The sequence below is a fragment of the Heterocephalus glaber genome, unplaced genomic scaffold (assembly GCF_053883595.1).
Source record: "Heterocephalus glaber isolate CG9 unplaced genomic scaffold, H.glaber_assembly_v1.0 deba00001463, whole genome shotgun sequence".
NCBI classification, from domain to species: domain Eukaryota; kingdom Metazoa; phylum Chordata; class Mammalia; order Rodentia; family Bathyergidae; genus Heterocephalus; species Heterocephalus glaber.
This window is the reverse complement of record NW_028258310.1, coordinates 16,249,735-16,269,561: the sequence shown is the minus strand read 5'-3', so window position 1 is coordinate 16,269,561 and position 19,827 is coordinate 16,249,735. Positions and strand designations below refer to the sequence as shown.

Here is a 19,827-nt window from a genome sequence, read left to right as displayed (position 1 = left end):
GCTTCCAAATCCTAAATATACTCCCAAAAGACCCACTTGTTAACTTATATGCTATAAGTACCTTTGAAAAAAGTACTTGTTTTTGCTTGATTCTAAATGTTTCATTCCCCAAGTTCATATTTTGAACCAAACATTTTAGACACTGATAAACTACTTGAGAAATATTTTAAGGTCTTATTTCCAAGTAAAGTAGAATTTATAAAGACTGGGATCATTTAGTAACTAGTACTTGAAATCTGACATCACAAAATGAGTCAGTGGACAGTGAGGACAGATTTAACTTGGGGAATTTTTTGGATAGGAGTCTTGCATTTTAAAGGAAGGTCCAGTGGTAACCAGATTTAATGCTACAAGCTGTACCGTGGAGGTGCTACATAGTTTTGAAAACTTTGAGCAATACTTTATGAAAAGCTAACAGGCATATATGTTTGTTTGTATGTGTGCGTATATTTTTCTTCCCACAGTGCAAAATAAGCAATTTGTCTGAGTTCTTACATCAGCTTTGCTCTATGTGATATCAGACACATGGCCAAATGTAGTATTGATTTCCACTAAATTTTGATGACCAAGTCAAAGTATTCTATAGGGTAAGATTCTAACTGTACACTTCTCTTTTTGATCAAAGTTCTAAATTCTTCCATTAATATCATGGGCCATATAACGTTTTTTGTAGATAATAAACACTGCAAACATAATTGGGTAATTTTAAAGTATGAGACAACTGAACTTAGCTTTGGAGCAATTCTGATTGAATAGTGTCTATCAAGGTTAAAAATACATACTTTCAAAATGCCAAAATACAACACTACTTAAATTCTCTTTGATTGGATGCCAGTGACTTTACATCTCTATAACTACATCTTAAGAAATAATGTTTTTCCCACAAATCTAGTTAAACAGTTCTTTAAAATACCAGGTAAACACATTATAGCAAAGTCATAAAACATTTACACTATATGTGAAATTAACTGCATATCCTTGGCATGCACATATTTACAGACACAATATACCAGTGTATATGAAATTGCACTCACTGAGCCCAAGACCTGGGTGAGGTATGGTCCCTCCAATCTGTCACCCCAGTGAGTTTCAATTTCTTAGTAAACTTTAAGCTATGCTCAGAGTATTTCTAGTATGAAAAGGTACTTGTGTTTGGGATAAAATGGGTCCTAAAGCAAGCCAGATACTCTACCTAATATTTAACTGAAGAAACATATTCCAATGCTAATAAAAAAAACTGCTACATACTACTTTTTGAGACACAATATACCAGTCTTTAATGTATGCATAAATATGGCTACACATATTGTATTTTTTACCTAAGGAGAATTTTATTAAGAGAAACACTGGCTATACATGACTCTTTAAGCAAACTCTTGAACTCAACTCTTGCATCAGATCCAACTCTACTGTATGACTGTTTTGACAGAGCAATACTTAAATATTAAATAGTTTTGTATCTTATTTTCGAACTAAATAAGACAATCAACAAAAAACTCTATAACATGATTTTAAACTAAAAATCATTTTGCTGGGTGGGGAAGTGAACAGATTAAGAAGATAATTTGGTCCATTTGGGAAATTCGCTTGACGATTCAGTGTTAAATCTAACCAAGAATGAGTAATTTAATTTCCAAGGCACCATCTACCCTGTTCATAAGAACGAACTGAGTATTAATGGGAGACATTCATACACTTGCTTTAACAAGAACTGTATTTTATAAATCAAGTTGGAAAAGACAAAGATAGTATCAAAAGATTACAATAAAAATATTGTAAAACAATTTGTTAAGTTTGAAAACCTAGCCCAAACCTAATTTTTATTATTTCTCCAGATCAAAAATTAATGAAAAAAATTTATGTGATGCCAGAGATTAGAAATTAAGATCTTTGTAAGAAATATGCTTTATCTCAATCTCCTTTAATGCTTGAAAACTTGCTCTAAAAAGAAAATATACTCTGGGGCTGGGGATTTAGCTTGTGCCTGCCTCGCAAGCACAAGGTCCCGAGCTCAATCCCCGATACCAAAAAAAAAAAAGAAAGAAAATATACTGTGGTTTTCTCTGCAGACTGTACAGATCTTTAAAAAAAAACCACATTAATATATCAGTCTGGCATTTCTTTTTACTTAGTCTGAAAGGTTCTTTCTTAAAAAAAGAAAAGAAACATTTTCCTCCCCATACCATGCCTTTCTCATAGCTGAGTTTTGTCCAGAACCAGAGGTAGTTCCTCCAGAATGTCTGTGACCTCATACAGGATATAGTGTTTTCCTACAAATTTTCTGACAAGAGAGCATAACAGCATAAATCAAATAAAATTAAGAAAATAATGTTGTAACTCAAAGTAAATTGCTTTTCATTTAACCTTTTTTTAATTCCTTAGTAGGTAACTATGTTTAAAGCTTAAATGAAATTGGGAGTCAAAATCAGTCCTTAGTTGAAGAAATCAAGACACAGAGAACAGTGGTTTAGTAAAAGTACACTCAACACTTAAAATTAATTGGGAAATTTTTAATATGTATCAAATGTACTTTACATGGATAACTGAAATACTGAAATTGTGAAATTTTAAGTATTTTTCTCAAAAAAGGTTAGCGATTATCTTTTTCTTGGGAAAGGTGGAGATCCAATTAAGCATTAATGTGGCCAGTCCAGGTTTAATGAACATTAATATGGCAGTTCACATTTCTTATCTACAATAAGGTAGAATATAAACTTTTCAAAACTGAATTTTAGCAAAAGTTTCATGAGATAATTTACAGGAATGTCAAATTTTTGAACTGCAAACTCAAAACTCTGCATTGGGATTTTTTCTGGGGGGGGTGGCTTGAGTGTTCCTAACTTGAGAACAAAGACAACTTTCTTTCCTAATTCCTAGGAAAAACATTTCTGCAATAAGTGTTGTGTCTGCTTTACTATAATTGGGTTGTTTTTAAGAAAGATTACCAGCTTTGTGGTTGGTTTTCCACAGCTAATAAAAATCTATCAAAAACATCATAATATAATTTGTAAGGAAAAAAGTTGTTTTTCAAAAGCTGCAGGAAAAGGAAAGAAACAGCACAAACACTTAAAGCTAGTCACACGGCAGATAAATCCAATATAGTATTCAAAAGTTCTATAAAAATGAACAAAAGAAATGTTTACTTCCTTTGCTCCAATGTCCATCATAAATTTGCATGAGAGTTGCGCTGCAGCAGTTCGCTGGTCCAATTTAAGAGTTCAAGGTCCTCTTTGTGTATTTGGCCCACTGATGTCCACATTCCAGATAAACTCCATTCAAAAGACAGAAATGAGGGCAAAGACTCCATATAACAAAGCACAAGGATATGCTACTAAAAGTTGCTGTCTTTCCATGGCTAATGCAGAAATAAAAATCTTGGAAGCAGAAAAACTACACCATCCAATAATTCCAGCAGTAAGAATGATTCCTAACATTCCTCTGTAAGCAAAAAAAAAAAAAGAAAGAGAAAAGAAAAAGGGGGGGGGGAGAGATATTAGTTAGGTATACTACATTCACTTGTTCTGAAGAAAAGTATTTTAAATCCACACGTAGACATTTCTGGAAATAATTTCTTTCCAAAGGCTAAAATGAGCCCCATAGTGAATTCAATGATGCTAAGTCATTTCATGTGATAAAAATCTCATTTATAACTCTATTTTTGCTCTTTTAAAATACAAGGCTTCCCAACCTTGGCACTGTTGACATTTAGGCTGGATATATCTTTGCAGTAAGAGCTGTTCTGTGCATTGTTAGGATGTTCAGCAGCATCCCTGGTCTCTACCAAGATACCAGTTTCCCACCAAACTCCAGCTGTGACAACAAAATTGTCACCAGACATACCAAATATCCCGGGAAACAAAATTTTTCCTGGGTGAGCAACGGTGTTATAGTAAAAAAAATAAATTCTCCTCTAAAATTCATTTTTTTTTTTTTTTTTGTACTGGGGATTGAACTCGGGACTTTGCACTTGTGGGGCAGGCGGCGGAACTACTGAGCTAAATCCCCGGTCCTAAAATTTAAATATTAATGTCAATTCTTAACAAATAAGGATGAAGCCATTGCCTCTATGAAAACCTGAAGCATTTTTGTTCAAAAGAATACTATAATGTCATTATTCTGTCAAATTTCTACTATGAGACAAATAGTTACACATGCTTTTCTCCTAAACCTTCAGTTTAACTTTCTAAGTATACCATTCTTAGTATAACAAAGCATAATCATTGGTCTAGCATTAGCCACAAAGAGGTGCTTGAAATACTGAGAGATCATCTTGGCATTGACCACGAAGAACTTTACAGAAATAAATTTACACCTTACAAACATACAGAATACGGATTTAATATTTATATATTCTACATATGCCCAAAGGTGTCAAGAAATCTGACATGATCTAAAGTATATGAAGGAGGGTAAGCAAAATTTTAACCCTAATGACTGGAACTTTTCCATTTAAGGATCACAACTATTCAATTTGTTACTGCTGTGACACTGGTCAATAAACATAAAAGTAGTAAAATTCTTCATCACACATAAAATAGAGATGGTATAAAAGATTTCAAAACCTATTCCCACTTTCATTGTTGATCTTCCAAAATCATGTAGCAGAGTCGTTACCTATAAGAAGCACTATCTGACATGTTTATTGAATCAATGATTATTTTAAACAGAAGGTGAGGTGAATTCTATTATACAGAATTGGTCCAACTCCAAAATAAAAATCAGTACTTACTGTAAAGAAAATATCACTGCAAAGCTGGAAAGTAGGATCATGGGAAGAAGACAATATCCAAGGACACTTGCCACACAACCAAATGAAACACCTGTCATACTCATTAAGTTTAATAAACAAAACATTCCTAGACATCCAATTGCACTGATCCCATATACATAGCCAAACTGGATTTTGCCAGCCTATGAGTAAAGAAAAGATAACAGGTTAAAGGGCAAAAACTAAGTTATTCTTGACTTTATTTCATTCTAAATGGCACATGTAGAAGTTATTCAATACACGAGTATCAAAATCTTCAGGCAGGGAAGTAAAAGAGCAGAGCAGGTTTCATAGCCTTCTTAAGGTTAAAGTATCACCTCCTAATACACAGATATTTGATTTTCTAGACAGCATCTGAGCTTGGCATAGAACTGAACAAATATAGGGGCAAAATAATAGTATAATCAACTAAAACAGCTTATTTCTAAAAGGAGCTTTAGTTGACTCTAAGCACATAAAACTACAAAGGTGGAAAGCTATTCAAAATGTCTGGATAATTGCTAATAGCCTTGAAAGCACCTATTCCCTCAAAATGCGCCAAGGCAACTTATTCTCATGCCCACGAACAGCCATAATCTAACAGCAGAAATGATTTTATTATTCATTTTACATGGTGTTAGAAAAGCTAAGAGAAAAGATGTGAGGATAAGAAGGAACCCAAGGGTCTATGGGTAAGGAAAGAGAAAAAGCCAAGGGGAATATAATTGAAGATAATTTTTCTTTCATACTTTTCCAAATTGTTGGTTTTTACAGTCCTTGGATGAGAAAAATCAAAACAAAACAAAACATCAACCTAACAGTTTTTCTCTTATAAATGAAATCACTGAACAGTTTTAGGACAGCAAAGATTAGCTAAATTAGAACTACCTTATTAGTCAAGTTATGCAAAAAAGTACTATATTCAGGTCATGCTATCACTAAACTTAGTCTATCAAGAAACATTCAAAATGTCCCGGTTTTTCAAATTTTGTCATGTAAGACTCAATCTTGAGAATACCTCTACAGATTGTGATGAATGGAAAAAAAATTGAGATTTCTGTTGACTCAAACTTTAATTGTAAATATTTGATTAAGAGTGTGTGGAAGGTTGATAAAGCTGAGTTAGTTCACTGATGAATTCATTCACGTGGCAATAATAAAATCTCACATTCACATAATGTTTTAACTTTCCAAACTGTTTTCACATAGTCTGTCTTATTTTATTTTAGTTAGTGGGCAGCACAGGATTATCATCAAAGGGAGCTGAAGGATTGAGTAATTTAGTCAAGGATAAAGTAGGAGCACTGAGTTCGAGCCCAGGCCTCTGACTAAAACTTCCATCTTCTACCCTTACATTATTTATCCTGTATAATTCAGATAATAAGATAAAATCAAACAAATACAATTATCTTTGCAAAGTCTTGTCATTTTCAAAATGACTTTAACATTCTTGGGGAGGTAGGAGACACGGAGCAAAACCTGTTTTTCATTTTAATGTTTTCATTCATTAAAAGTTAAAATATATAGAAAAGTAACCCTCGCAAAACAACAAAACACTAACCATTAAAAAAAATAAAAATGGTATTTTTATTTAAAACAAAGAGCAACAGGGGAAAAATAGTGTCAATCTCTGAAAAGTAAAAAGGATAAAAGGGATTTTTTTTTTTTGTGGTACTGAGGATTGAACTTGGGTCCTTGCGCAGCAGGTGGCGAAACCACTGAGCTAAATCCCTGGCCCAATAAAAGGGAATATTAATGAGGTACTAAGGTCATGTATGTTATTTACTTGGTTTTTTAATTCTTGTGCTTTCCTCAATAACTGGACTAATTAGAACAAGCTATTTTTAAAATATGCTATATAGTACGTATTGCAGTACTGGTGGAGAAGTGATAAAAGGTATAAATTCAACCAATTCAATGCCATTTAAAACACATCAAAACTTGAAATGTAAGAAGAATTTCAAAAATGGCTTTTTGTGAAATACTTAACAATTGTTCTTTAATCACACACTGAGAAATGAAATTAAAATTTTACCAGTAACAATGTGGCTCCAAAGGCAAGGCAAAAAATCATTGGTCCTGCCAAATCAGTTTCGTTCATGATGCTGCCATCTACTTCTTTTAACGGATGTAGCACTGTTAGTGTTTTTTGCCAGATGTGGTCAAAATTGATACCTAACTCTAAAGGAAAAGAAAATTAAAAAGTCAGCTTATATTTGTGGCATGCCTTTAATTTGCTACAATCTATGTTGGAACAGGAGAAACAATGAAACCCCCAGAATCAAAAGATCTAGCAATATTAAATCATATTATTATACTAAGTTTTAAATACTAGTCTTCATTGTTTGTAATGCTTTTCCTACATGTATATAATTTCTGGTTTAGTGTTGGAAAAGGTACTGATCTGATGAAACAGACTCTCAGGTATTACTGCACAGCAAAAAATAGTCAAGGTTATAGTGAGAGTTCTTTACCTGAGATTACAGGAATGCTTGAGGGCCCCATGAAATTGTATACAAAACTATGTCTCCATGCACATGTGTACATGTTTCTGGAGAGATAATCAATATCATGCTATTTACTTTCACTTCTTCCACTGATGGGATTTAATTAATAATCTTAAGTCAATGTTCACATTCTGACATATTTTATTACCAATCTATTAAAAATCTGGTCCCCTCTAGCCCAACATACTGTTATGTACAGTCTCCAAAATAAGTAAAAAACTGTTTTGTAAGACTGTCTTTTAAAAGAAAGGACAACTTCTCCAAGCAAAAATATACTTTCACTGACTGGTTGGATACTATGAAGTACAAGGTGAACATCTCTATTCGGAAAATCCAAAACTTTTTGAACAACACCATGATATTGCAACAGTTTCAGATATTAGGCTTTTTGGATTTCTGATTAGGGATGCTAACAGATTAAAGTCTATAAAAATAGTCCAACATTCAAAAGAATTCACAATCTGAAACACTTCTGGTTCCAAGCATTTCAGGTAGGGTTTATTCAACCTTATCAAATGTTACAACCAATCCTACCTTCTAATAAAGGTGGCTCATCCTCAAAGCTGTTTCCATAGAATGGTTGAGGTGCAGCTGGAGTATATGCCTGAGTTGGCTGGAAAATTTGTCCAGTGTATGGCTGCTGTGGCTGCATCATGTCTGGAGGGACAAATCGGCCTTGCTGTGAGTAGTCGTAGCCAGCATACTGTCTATAAAAGAAAAAAGGAAGTTAAATTTCTCAGAAGTATTCCAAAACCCTGACAATTGGTATCCCTTAAATTACTAAATTTTCATTTGATAGCTACAGAGTATTAGGATATCACACTAGGTTGTTTATAAATGGTTGACTGAAATTACTATGATCAAGCTGAGTACAGTGAAAAATTTAGAGAACCTTCTGATGCCAGTATTCCCTTGTGCAGAATTTAAGCAGTTTATAAACTATTATACTTTTAAATGCTTAAAGCCAACAAATAAATACTTAAACATCTTGTTTATTTTTCTTTTTTAGTAAGAATATATAATATAATGATATGCTATGAAATAAGTTTAGAGCCTAAGACAATGAATGGAAAGCTTAGGATAACAGATCTTGCACTACGTTATGCAATTTTCCATGGTAATTTGGATATTCACTAAATTATCTTCTTTACTCTTTTTAGTATGTCATGTCTTACAAGTGGGAAGATCACCTGGAGTTTAAAGAATCATCTATTTTAAAACACAGCATGGGAAAAGTAAACTTTTTTGTGAAAACTTTCAGAATATATTATCAGTATACCTTGCATTTGAATAGTTCTTTAAATTTTTCAAAGTGGTTGTGCATCTATTGTCTCATTTGTACTAATAGCAAATTCTGTAACTTCTGTATTTAGAGGGAGATCCCTTACCATGGATATTTTATTTTTATACCCTTTTTTTTTTTGGTACCGGGGATCGAACTCAGGACTTCGAGCTTGTGAGGCAGGCACAATGACACTGTGCTAAATCCCCGGTCCTTTATCCAGTTATTTTTAAAAATTGTAATTAGGGCAGGGGATTTAGCTCAATGGTTTCACAGCCTGCTGCGCAAGGATCCGGAGTTCGATCCCAGGTAACAAAACAAACAAACACCAAAACAAAAATTGTAATTAGTACATGTTAGCACTAATGTTTATATTCCTTGTATGTCATTGGTACATGTACATAACACAGTTTAATTCCTTTTTCATCCTCTTTCCCTCTCTTTCCCTTCCCATTTCCTCCATCTCTTGATTCCCTTCCCATTTAAGAAAAATCTATCTTCCTACCACAGCTATTTTAATGAGAGGGAACATGAGGATGTTGAAGGCACATCTTTAAATACTTGTTTTACTATCTTCTGGGAAAACAAGACATCAATTAATGGGACTAGTCTAATTACATAGTAAGAAATACAGAAGTAAAACATTTATTTAAAAGGAAAATATTTTAAAATATCAGAGACTAAAAATTCTTTAGTCTACCTTTAAAAAATTTGTGGTTCCTTTTTGGACAATGCAAAAGTAAAATGACATCCATTAATACTGAAATTCTAAAATTAAAATTAATTTTTAAATTAATTACACATCTTGAGTAAAAGAAAATGAAAAAGATGTAAATGTTCAGGCATACACAATCTTTTTGGATACTATGATTCTCAGGAATTATCAAACTAGTTCAATACATGTTTTAAAAAATATTTTTCATTTTTCTAACTATATAATATAGAATTCACTGCTGCACTAATATCCTAATAGTAAAAGACTGAACAAATAGCTAACAGTAAATATACTGTGATTTGAGCATATAATAGATTGCTATGTACCTGTTAAAAAGAATGAGGCAATTTTATATGTACTAATGAAAATAATAATCAAAAAATATTCAGTGAAAAAAAGTAATGTTTAAAATAGTGTAAATTATATATAACCATTATGATTGTGCTTTTAAGAAAATACACACACACATACACATGCTTGTATATGCCAAGGAGAGTTCTGGGAGTATAAAGAAACATCTAATTGCCAAGTAAAGGAATTTGGAAATATAAAGGAAATACACAAATCTAAATTTTCACATTATAAACTTTTGTACCTTTAAAAATGTACGATATTCATTACTCACTGAATTTGGTTAATTCTAAAACATCTTACATGCGATATATAAGTATCTTAACCGAAAACATACAAAACAATCTTTTTGGATGTTACTATTTGTAAAGCATACATTTAAGTGTTTAATGTGAATTATCTCTTATTATCCTCACTACAACTCTCTGAGTAGATACAATTGTCTTTCTCATTATAAAGATGTGAAAACTGAACTCTAAGTTAAAATAATTTGTCCATGTTGGTGCCAGCATTCAAAATGAGGCTCTTAACAGCTGTAATAAAAATCACTTCAAAATCCTACCTTATAAAGATAGTTCTAATATTCTGCTCTGTATAGGTATTTCTTCATTGTTTGTGGTATGCATACACTCATCTACACATGTACACTGTCCTCCAACAGGGCTAGCTAGTTGAACTAGGGTAAGAATTTACATGGCCTGAATTAATACAATATGCTATTGTTGTATATTATATATTGTTGTATATCTGTTGAGATTTATCAGTTTATGAAACTACCAGACAAACTCTGGCAGTTTCGGCAATCTGTTTAAACAGACTGTATTTTATTTTCAGAGAGATACAAGGAAGAAATATGCACCAACACAAAACCAAAATGAATAGTATAGAGTAGCATTTCTCAAACTCTTTGCTCTTAGGACCTCTTTCTATTTTTAAGATGTATTAAAACCTCAAAGTGTTTTTGTTTATGGAAGCTATTATTTATCAATATTTACCATGAAAGAAATTTGATGTTTCATATTTTAAATATTTCTTAATTCATTTAAAATAATACATTTTATGAAGAAAAATATTTACAAAAAATTACTAAGAAAAATTGCACTGTATTATATTTTTTAAAAATCTCATTAGAGTCTGGCTTAATGAAAGATATTTTTATATCTGCTTCTGCATTCAACCTGTTGTGATAGATTGTTTTAATGGAAGTACTTGAAGAAAACCTAATGTTGCAGACATGTAGTTGGAAAACAGTATTATAATAAGATTTCAGATCATCATGAATATTTTAATGCTATGCTAAAACTCAAAACAAAAGTTTTCTAAAATTCAAGTAGCAACACGGAATCTGAAGCAGCATCAATGAACTTTTTATGCCAAAATCTTTATTTTTGTCTAAAAAAATGATTACCAGAGACACATACTGTCAGTTGTTTTCCTTGAAGTGACACTCTTACTCATTTTTGAGAAATTATCTGCTAAATACTCAAGTCTGAGTGACCAGTTTGTCTTTCAGTTGTTATTTCAAATAACAAAATAATCTTCACTAAAAAGCAGCTGGTTCAACTTGCACATGTACTTTTTCCTAGAGATACCATAACTTCTCTATGGAACAGAAATGCTTTACAAGTGCTTCCAATTTTGTCACACAGAATATTAAAGAAATATGCTTACTTAAGGGTCAAGATTTAACAAAATGACAATTCTTAATGCTCCATTAAGGGAATCCTTAAATGAAACATACTCATCTATCCTCCATCAAGTGTAACCATGAGAACAATTTGATGCTACTACCTTGATTCACAGTCAGGTGCTAGGAGACTTACCAAACACTGGTTTTTGCAAAATGAGTGTAAATGTTAACATACCATATGTTAATATTATTATGAAAATAACTTCTGATCTTAAAAACTCCCTGAAAAGTCTCAAGGATCCTAGCATCTGCAGTGTATACTGAGAACTACTGAATTAGATCCATAAATTTCAAGGAAGAGAAATTCTTCAAGTAATTGTTTCAAAGGTAGCATCAAAAACATACTAGCACAAAAACAGACATGTAGACCAATGGAAAAGAACAGAAAACAACCCCATGCACTTACAACCATCCAATTTTTGACAAAGCCAAAAACATGCACTGGAGGAGATGGCATATTTAACAAATAGTCCTGGGAAAACTGGATATCCTCTCTCAAAACATTGAAAATAGATTCTTAACTCTCAATCTGTACAGAAACCAGCACAAAATAGATCAAAGACCCAGATATAGAAACAGAAACTTTGAAACTATTTGAAACTATTGGGAAACTATAGCATGAGGGAAACACTTGAAGCCATAGACATAGGCAAAGACCTCCAGTATAGAACCCTAATAGCAAAGGAAATAATATCAAGAATGGGATTACATCAAATTAAAAAGCTGCTAAGCAAAAGAAAAAAAAAATCAATGGCCAAAAAAACGTACATGAAAAAATGTTCAACATCTTCAGCCTTTAGGAAAATGTAAATCAAAATAATTTTGGAATTCCATTTTACCCTAGTCAGAATGGCTATCATCAAGAACACAAAAAACAATACTGGTGAGGATAGAGAAAAAAGGAACCCTCCTATACTGTATTATGGTGGAAATGTAAATTAGTACAACCAGTATACAGGTCAGCGTGGAGACTCTCAAAAATCTAAAAGTAGAAAGAACATTTGGCCCAGCTACCTCTTGGGTATATTCCTGAAAGAATTAAAGACATCATACTATAGAGACAGATGCATACCCATGTTTACAGTGGCACAATTCACAACAGCTAAGCTCTGGAAATAGCCTCGATGCCTGGGAAAAGATGAATGGGTAAGGAAAATGTGGTATATAGACACAATTGAATATTGCTCAGGAATGAAGTCACGTCATTTGTAGGAAAATGGATAGAACCAGAGACCATCATCTAAGTAAAATACACAGACTAAGAAAGTTAAAAGATTATGTTTTCTCTTATATGAGGAACCTAAAATATAAGTAAATGAACAACTAAAATAAAGAAGAAATTAGAAGACAGACTCCTGCAGATGGGAAAGGGGGCCAAGGGAAGAGGGGAGAATAGGAACAGAGGAGTAAATCAATTGAAAACCATCAAGATATGTTACATGCACACACTAATTCCTCCAAACAAACATCACTATTCCATATTACAAACATGCAGTGTACTCATAAAAAAGAAAAAAGAAAAAAAGAGGTAACTGAAGCATCTACACATAGGGCTCCACACCTTGAACAGATCAGACTGTAGAGATTTCTCTTTCTTTGAATCAGTATTATAAATGCGCCCCCTCCAGCATCACTATTTTATCTTCCAAATGCAAAAGTGAGAAAGACAACACCATGAAATTTCACTATTTGCCTTTTCCAGCAGTACATGTTCAGGAAAATTTCTGAATCACACTTGCTGGTTTTAAACTAATACATGGCATGGTAGATATATATAATCTTTACAAAATAAAGCAACACTTTCACAGGAGGAAAAGTTGTATATGCTAAATCAATATTCTCATATGTATTGTATCAGTAACAGAGACAGAGCCTTTTTACATACTAGGTTGCCTACTTAAGTTCATGAAAATTCTCAGATATTTCATGAAGGTATAGTTTTTTAGAAAATAAATGACTGATAATACTACATATTTTAGAATCATATCTAGACTGCAATGTGGGATCTATCCAAAATTACTCTTCCTCACACACACAGGCACATACACAGCAACGATAGGTTATAGTCAAAGGATCTTCTGCTTTTAGTTTGTTTGGTATATGAATGTATAAATGATCCTTGTGAAATACCTACAGAGGAAATCATAAAATGTGAAAGCTGACTTCAGAGTGCAAACGCAAAATTATACACTAATAAGTCAAACTGCAGACAATCCAAATATGCTAATTGAACCCAGATTTTCACCAACAGAGGGCTAAAGGTTATCACCTGATAGCTGTAAACAAGTTAGCACAATATTACTTGGTAAATGGAGCTGGACATTTAAAATATTACATCACAGATCTACTTGAAGGTACACATAGAAATAGAAGAGTCCAAGTTTTTTATAAAGCTCAGAAGCCCATATTTATTACTCCTAATACATTACATCCTTTGTTTTTTTCAAACAGTATCTATATACCTGTATTTAGTAACTGGTGGTAATGGTTAATTATCTGGAATACAATTTCCTCACTAGTATTGAAGCAATTTTTACTGGCACATGATTTGGTTGGAATGGAATTTTGAAAATGGTCAGCAGCAAAATACCTACACAGCTGCTGTGTGGACAACTGAAATTCCATGAATAAGAGGATAAATCACATCTTTAAGTGAAATAAACATGGACAGGATAGAAAAAAACACAAACCTGGAAGCTGCAATCTTAAATACTTCTGTTGAATCTAAAGATAAAGGTCATTTGGTTAAAAACAGGTTGAATCTCCAAATCTCTTGTTGTTATAAACAATGGTTTACTAGATGGATTTTGGCCAATAATATATTTGCCCTCCCATACAGAGTACTAACCAAAAATATAAATTTAGATAAAGAAATGAATGAAACTGCCTGCCCCACAGCAGGACGAGAGTTTGATCCCCAGTAAAAAACACCAAAAAACAAAAAACAAAGAAATGAATGAAAATCTTCCACTCTAATTTTTCCAATTCTCCCTAATTAAGAGAGATAAGCCCTCACTGGTCTGTACAGTAATTAAGAATTTAAAAGAAAGAAGTAGTTCATATGCAGTGGTGGCAAACCTATGGCTTGTGTCTGGAAGCCAGCTGTTTGTTATCGCTGAAAGTTCTAAAAGGCTCACCATCACTGATTAGATATAGAGGGTATCTTTTATATACTCATTCACACTGTTCAAATTAAATTTCTCCAATTAAGCAGATTCAAAGAGGCCATGGGTTATAAAAAGGAGAGCCTATCTAAGGTGGACAACACAGTGGGGCTGAATTTGATTTTTGTCTTTTAAAAATCATTGGCACTTTCATTCAGATATATTAATTCTAACACAGGCTAGTATTGCATGTTTCTTATAGACTGATTAGATATACAACGTTGCATTGCTCTCATCCTGAGAAAGTCTTCATGGGTTTTAAATTCAGGATCCAGAGATGAAGAAAAGGTAACTTATGAACCACCTGGAGTTACATGTACATTTATGTGGGTGTGTAAGTGAATGTATGCATATATATCTAGAAAACAGGTCCATTGTTTTTATAAGATTATCAAGGAGGTCCAGGACTATCTAAAAAGGGTAAGTAATTTGGTATAGGAAAACTCTAGACTGGAGGTCAAATAAGGTTTTTCTCTAAGGTTCTATGAGACTAAGGATATGATGCCCTCAAAGAGACTGGTAGAAAACCTTCAGCTAGTGTATTTTTTTCTATTACAACACAAGGCACTATAAAATTCTTCTTTTTTTTTTTTTAACAGCTCGAAGTCTAAAAAAAGGTTTTGAAATCTCTTAAATTTGCACCTGGTAACTTCTGTGATATTGACTATAATGCTTTTGTAAAGAATTAAAATGACAATTACTATATGAAAATCAGCGATTTTCATTATTAAACACTATCCTTATGAACTGTCAATTAAAGTTGATAAAATCTAAAAGTTGCAATGATTTAAGTACCAAACAAGCTGTCAAAATGTTTTAAAGGTTTAACTGGCTCGATAAACTAAATAGCTTAAATAATTACCTGAAGTTTTCATTCTCATCTTAAATGCCATAGAAATACAGTTACTACAAGCTACGTTTTTATGCTGGCACACCAGGTTTTCAGAAGACAACAAATTCTAAACAGACCTAAGCCTTCAAACCTGTATCAGTATCACAGATATCTCCGGACTAAAAAAGATTGGGACAAAAATGATATTCCTAAAAAGCGACATATTCACATTTAGTTTTAAGTAGAAGCAAATATTCTAAACACATGCTTTCCCTGAAGTGTAAACTACATAAATTGACAAAGCTAAAAAGTTACTTGCTATAGGGTCCTCCACTTCCTCCATAATCATAGGATTGTTGGGACTGGTCATCGATGCTGTAACTTGTCTGGTAGAAATCCGAGTTTACATTATCAAAACCTGACATCGCAAAAGATCTGCAACAGAAGAAAAATGGCAGTGTTTATGCCTAAAGTCCTATTAAGTTACTCTGGCATTCTGATTAATCAAATAATAGAGAAGACAGCAACATTTCCTCTCTAATTGTGGCAACCGAGCAGCATTCGGACAGACTTAAGGAAATAAGTCGAAGCCCAGGAAGACACTTGGACCTCATGGAGCTGATATGACTGCGGCAGGGGCGAGGTCGAGGGGAGTGGCTCCACGCCGACCTAAAATATCAGTAACAAAGATGATTCCTCACCTTGAAACAGCTTTACACAGCCCGCAAGAGTGCCGCCTTGCAAAATAAAGCTCCAAGCCTGCCAGGAAAGTGAAGAATCCCGGAAGGTCGCATAAAAGGCGCAGGGACCGCGTCAAAACGAAGATTGAAAGGGAGTGAGGTGTGAGGGAAAGGGTCACGGTGCCGCGCGAAAAGAAGGCAACAAGCTGCGCCGCACAGCTATGGGAAAAGCCAGAAGTGCGACGGGCCTGGGACACTCACCAAGGGTGGAGGGAGCAGTGGCGGCAGCGGCCGTAGCACGGGCGGCCCCTAATAACCCCGCAAATTCAACTCCAAAAGGTACACCAGCCGGTCGCTACGTGTCACAGGGCTAAAGAACTGCTTCCGGGGCACGCTGACTCGCACAGACGTGTTGGCAGGTTTTCCCGCTCTCTGGTTGGAGGACGGGCGGGGATAAGGGGCGGGAGAATGATATGGAACATGCGCAGTATCAACTGACTGGCCCTACGATGGGCCAATGGGAAGAGGAAAGTGCTTCCGTTGGCCTGGTTAGCAGAGGAGGCAGGAAGACAAGGGCGCAGTAATTCCGAGTTTCTAGTTGGGTGGGAAATTTCTGGGTTCACCTCGGAGAAGGAGTAAGGCGGATAAATGCCTAAATTAAACCGCCAGAATCCACCCTGCAATTCACAAACTACAGACCAGCTGTCTCCAGATATGACTTAGGTGCAGTACTAAAGAGTTTGCATGTATTATTTAATCTTCACAGCCCAAGTTAAGGTAGTACTCTTACTTTCCTTTTTATAAGTGAAACTTAAATGTTCGTTCATTCTGTGCTAGCTGCTAGAGATATATGGTGAATTCAAGCTAGTCCTCCTGGAGCAGAGGGATAATCAAACATATACAAATACACGAACGGTTGTTATTAATTTTCTTAATGCCACATTATTATTTATTTTTGAGACAGGGTCTCGCTGTGTAGCTCAGGCTGCCCTGGAACTCACAGCAACCCTGCTCCCTCGGCCTCTCGAGTGCTGAGACTACAGGCATGTGCCACCATGCCCGGCTCCTTGTAATTCTTTTAAAGAGGCATATTTATCTGGGAAGAAGAGTCAGAAAAGCCACTATGAGAGGAAAGTGAGATGGAGTTGATTTAAGAACCGAGAAAGTAAGGGGAAAGGTAAAGACTAAAGTAGGGTTTCTGAACCTCTGCGCTACTGACGTCCAGATAATTCTTTTTCTTTTTCTGTAGGAAACCACGGCCTCCCTGATCTATAGTCACTAGATTCCAGTTACCCCCCCCCCCCACGACCGCCCCGGTTGTAACTACCAAAAATTTGATTCCAGGCATTGCTAGATGTTCTTTAGGGAGTAACTTTACCCCAGTTTGAAAACAACTTCACTAAGTGAAACCAGGGTGATTGAAACAGCAAATGAAGGGAACTGCAGAGAAATTGAGGCCGGGATGATAGGAGGAGCCAGAAAATAGGAAATCTTGTGTGATTTGGGTGTTGATTCTAAAAGAAATGGGACAACATTTAAGGTTATGAACTGACAGGTGGCAAGCCTAGATGGTGGTGTCCTTTTGAAAAAGATTACTTTTGACTGCCATGTTATATCGCTTTCTCAAGGTGGTAGAATCCTTAATGCTTTAACTCCAAACACCATGCTTTTAACCTATAAGCATAACTGTCTTTAGAATAATAACAGTAAAATGTATGTGATGAGCATTTTCATTATATCCTGGGTTCAGAATTATGGGTTCTTCACAAAAGAACCCAGACTGTTGTTCTGTGGCCAGTTTCCAAAGGAATAATAAAATTTTATTGGTTAAAACTTCCTTCAACACCCCCACCAAAAAACCAAGTAAAAATAAAACAAAAAAGCATTCCCTTCTGAACAAAAATAGCAAAAAAGACATAGTAACCAAACCAAAAAAACCAGCAGTGTACTTGAGAGACACTTTTTCTACTCTATCAGGGAATTTCTGAAATCATTCATCCAATTATATACTACTTTAGCATTTATTGATATAAATATCACGAACCCACTTTAGGTAGAATGACCATGTATTATGGTTTGCTGGAGACTGTCATCCCATTTTACGTCTTTTCCCCAACGTAATTATTAATAGTGTCCCCTTTTCACTCTCAGGAATATCCCCATTTATTTGATAATTTATATTGTTGTACATTGACCATGAAACTGTTTGTAGCTCAACAATATGCAATAATATGTCAATTTATCTACTTAGTGATCTTATGCTTTAAAACATTCTAGTTTCTCTTTCTTCATCTGTTGTTTGTATTTCTTCCTATCCAAAAGACAAAACTCACAAACTTGAATGAAATATAAGAATATGAATGTTAAACATTGCCTGCTTAGGAATGCATTGTCGGGTATAAATGTTATTCAAATTTTGTTTCTGTGAAAGTGGTTACCATACTTATTTAAATCTTTTCTTTTCCAATTCCTGCCCCGATTGAGAAACCAAGCAAGTAAATTGATTTACGTGACTTAATCTTCTATATTGTTTGAAACATAAACGAGGGTATTCTGTAGAAATCCCTGGGAGATTTTGAGAACATGAGTCAATTTCATGGCTTATGTAGGTCTTTCTTTTTGGAACATGTTTTTGATATTGCTTTCCTTGTCTGGGATAGGCTCCAGAATGTAATATTAATGCAAATTAGAGAACTTGGTTCATATGCTGACCTCTGTTAAAGTCATTGAGTTGGCTTTTTTTTTAAAAGAGAAAGCCTGAACAGGCCAACAGATTATTGGAACAGGAATTGGGGCCTATAAAAGCTGGTCTCTGCTGCTCTGAGACCAAATGTATAAATCACTGAACTTTTAACTGAAAAGAAGGACATTCTAATTATGAATAATATATTTTCACTATCTTGACAATCACGCCAGTATGCACACTAACACTAACATATTACATACCCACATAAAGTAACTTCATTTTCTTAGAATGGCAGTGAAATTATGTGTAGATGATTTAGAAACATCTTCTTTCTCCTCGTTTTATAGGTACTATGTCATGAAGAATTGTGCCAGAAAATTATATTTTGAAGATGGCCCTTTTCCTCTACTATCAGTAATATCTGCAAGCACCATTTGAGGTGAAGGTTTGGCAGCTGTGCCCATATCATGTCAAGTTATATGATGAATGAAACCCGAGAAGAGTAAAAACCAATATAAGTACTCAATGTCCATTTTCACCATTCCTACATATTAATCATGTAACCCCATATCCCAAATATGATAGCTATAGTTCCCCCCAAATTATTTATCTCTTAAAGAAAGTTCCATTGAGTCGACTGTGTTATAGATATTATTCAAATTTTGCTTCTGATATTTTAATTGGGAGAATAAATTGTTTGGAGAAGACAGATTTGCCTGCAATAATATTGGATGCCTTTGGATAGAACTGGTTTTCAAGTGGCGAAGAAATTTAGCCCTGACTTAATGATTATTCTTTGGACTGTGACATTAATATTGCAAGTGCTGCTTTAAAACAAATAAAAAACAAAAAGCTCAGTGTGAAAGCCCTGGTTTCCATCCCCAGTACTACAAGTAAATAAATAAGCCTTTTAAAGATAATTTCTAAAGCAGATCCGAAAGTAGTTTCATTGTAGAGATCACAAGTACTTAAACATATTTCAAATGGTAGATGAGTGAATCTCGTGGTTTAGAGTAAGAATTCCAGTAATGGCAATAGAGGTTCTGTATTTCCGTAACTTATACAGAAGGAAAGATAATGTAAAGAACAGAATTGGGGAATTTCAGCTGGTCTCTGGTGATGGCAAAGCCACTGGTGCCTTGGGTGAAAGTGAAGCACTGGAACAGTGTGAAA

General features: G+C 34.3%; 1 protein-coding gene and 1 long non-coding RNA gene across 5 annotated transcripts; one reads left to right on the top strand and one right to left on the bottom strand.

Annotated features, from left to right (window-relative positions):
• Nucleotides 1-1,303: 1,303 nt before the first annotated feature.
• Yipf5 (Yip1 domain family member 5) lies at nucleotides 1,304-16,394 on the bottom strand. Of its 4 annotated transcripts, none has more exons than XM_013075751.3 (7): nucleotides 16,230-16,394; nucleotides 15,604-15,723; nucleotides 13,983-14,016; nucleotides 7,789-7,961; nucleotides 6,783-6,928; nucleotides 4,730-4,911; nucleotides 2,496-3,438 (listed from the first exon to the last, which is right to left on the bottom strand). In XM_013075751.3, exons 2-7 carry the CDS (start codon nucleotides 15,656-15,658, stop codon nucleotides 3,276-3,278), a joined length of 753 nt encoding a protein of 250 aa, XP_012931205.1. In that variant the 5' UTR covers nucleotides 15,659-15,723; nucleotides 16,230-16,394; the 3' UTR covers nucleotides 2,496-3,275. The 4 variants fall into 4 exon arrangements, with proteins under 4 accessions (XP_004854394.1, XP_004854395.1, XP_012931205.1 ...); XM_013075752.3 differs by lacking the exon at nucleotides 16,230-16,394 and adding an exon at nucleotides 15,990-16,172; XM_004854337.3 differs by lacking the exon at nucleotides 13,983-14,016 and having other exon boundaries at nucleotides 1,304-3,438.
• Nucleotides 16,395-16,501: 107 nt separating this feature from the next.
• On the top strand, nucleotides 16,502-19,363 carry LOC147826682 (uncharacterized). The gene is made up of 2 exons (XR_205654.3): nucleotides 16,502-16,745; nucleotides 19,002-19,363. It is a non-coding gene; the product is annotated as an uncharacterized LOC147826682 (long non-coding RNA).
• Nucleotides 19,364-19,827: the final 464 nt, after the last annotated feature.

What these genes read in the sequence shown, in the direction of transcription:
- Yipf5 (XM_004854337.3), bottom strand. Translation starts at nt 15,713, where the DNA reads ATGTCAGGTTTTGATAATGTAAACTCGGATTTCTACCAGACAAGTTAC. An exon ending in AGTGGAGGACCCTATAGCAA is followed by an intron (nt 7,962 to 15,603) that starts GTAACTTTTTAG and finishes TTTCTTTTATAG; the next exon opens with ACAGTATGCTGGCTACGACT. An exon ending in GCAGTGATATTTTCTTTACA is followed by an intron (nt 3,439 to 4,729) that starts GTAAGTACTGAT and finishes TTTTGCTTACAG; the next exon opens with AGGAATGTTAGGAATCATTC.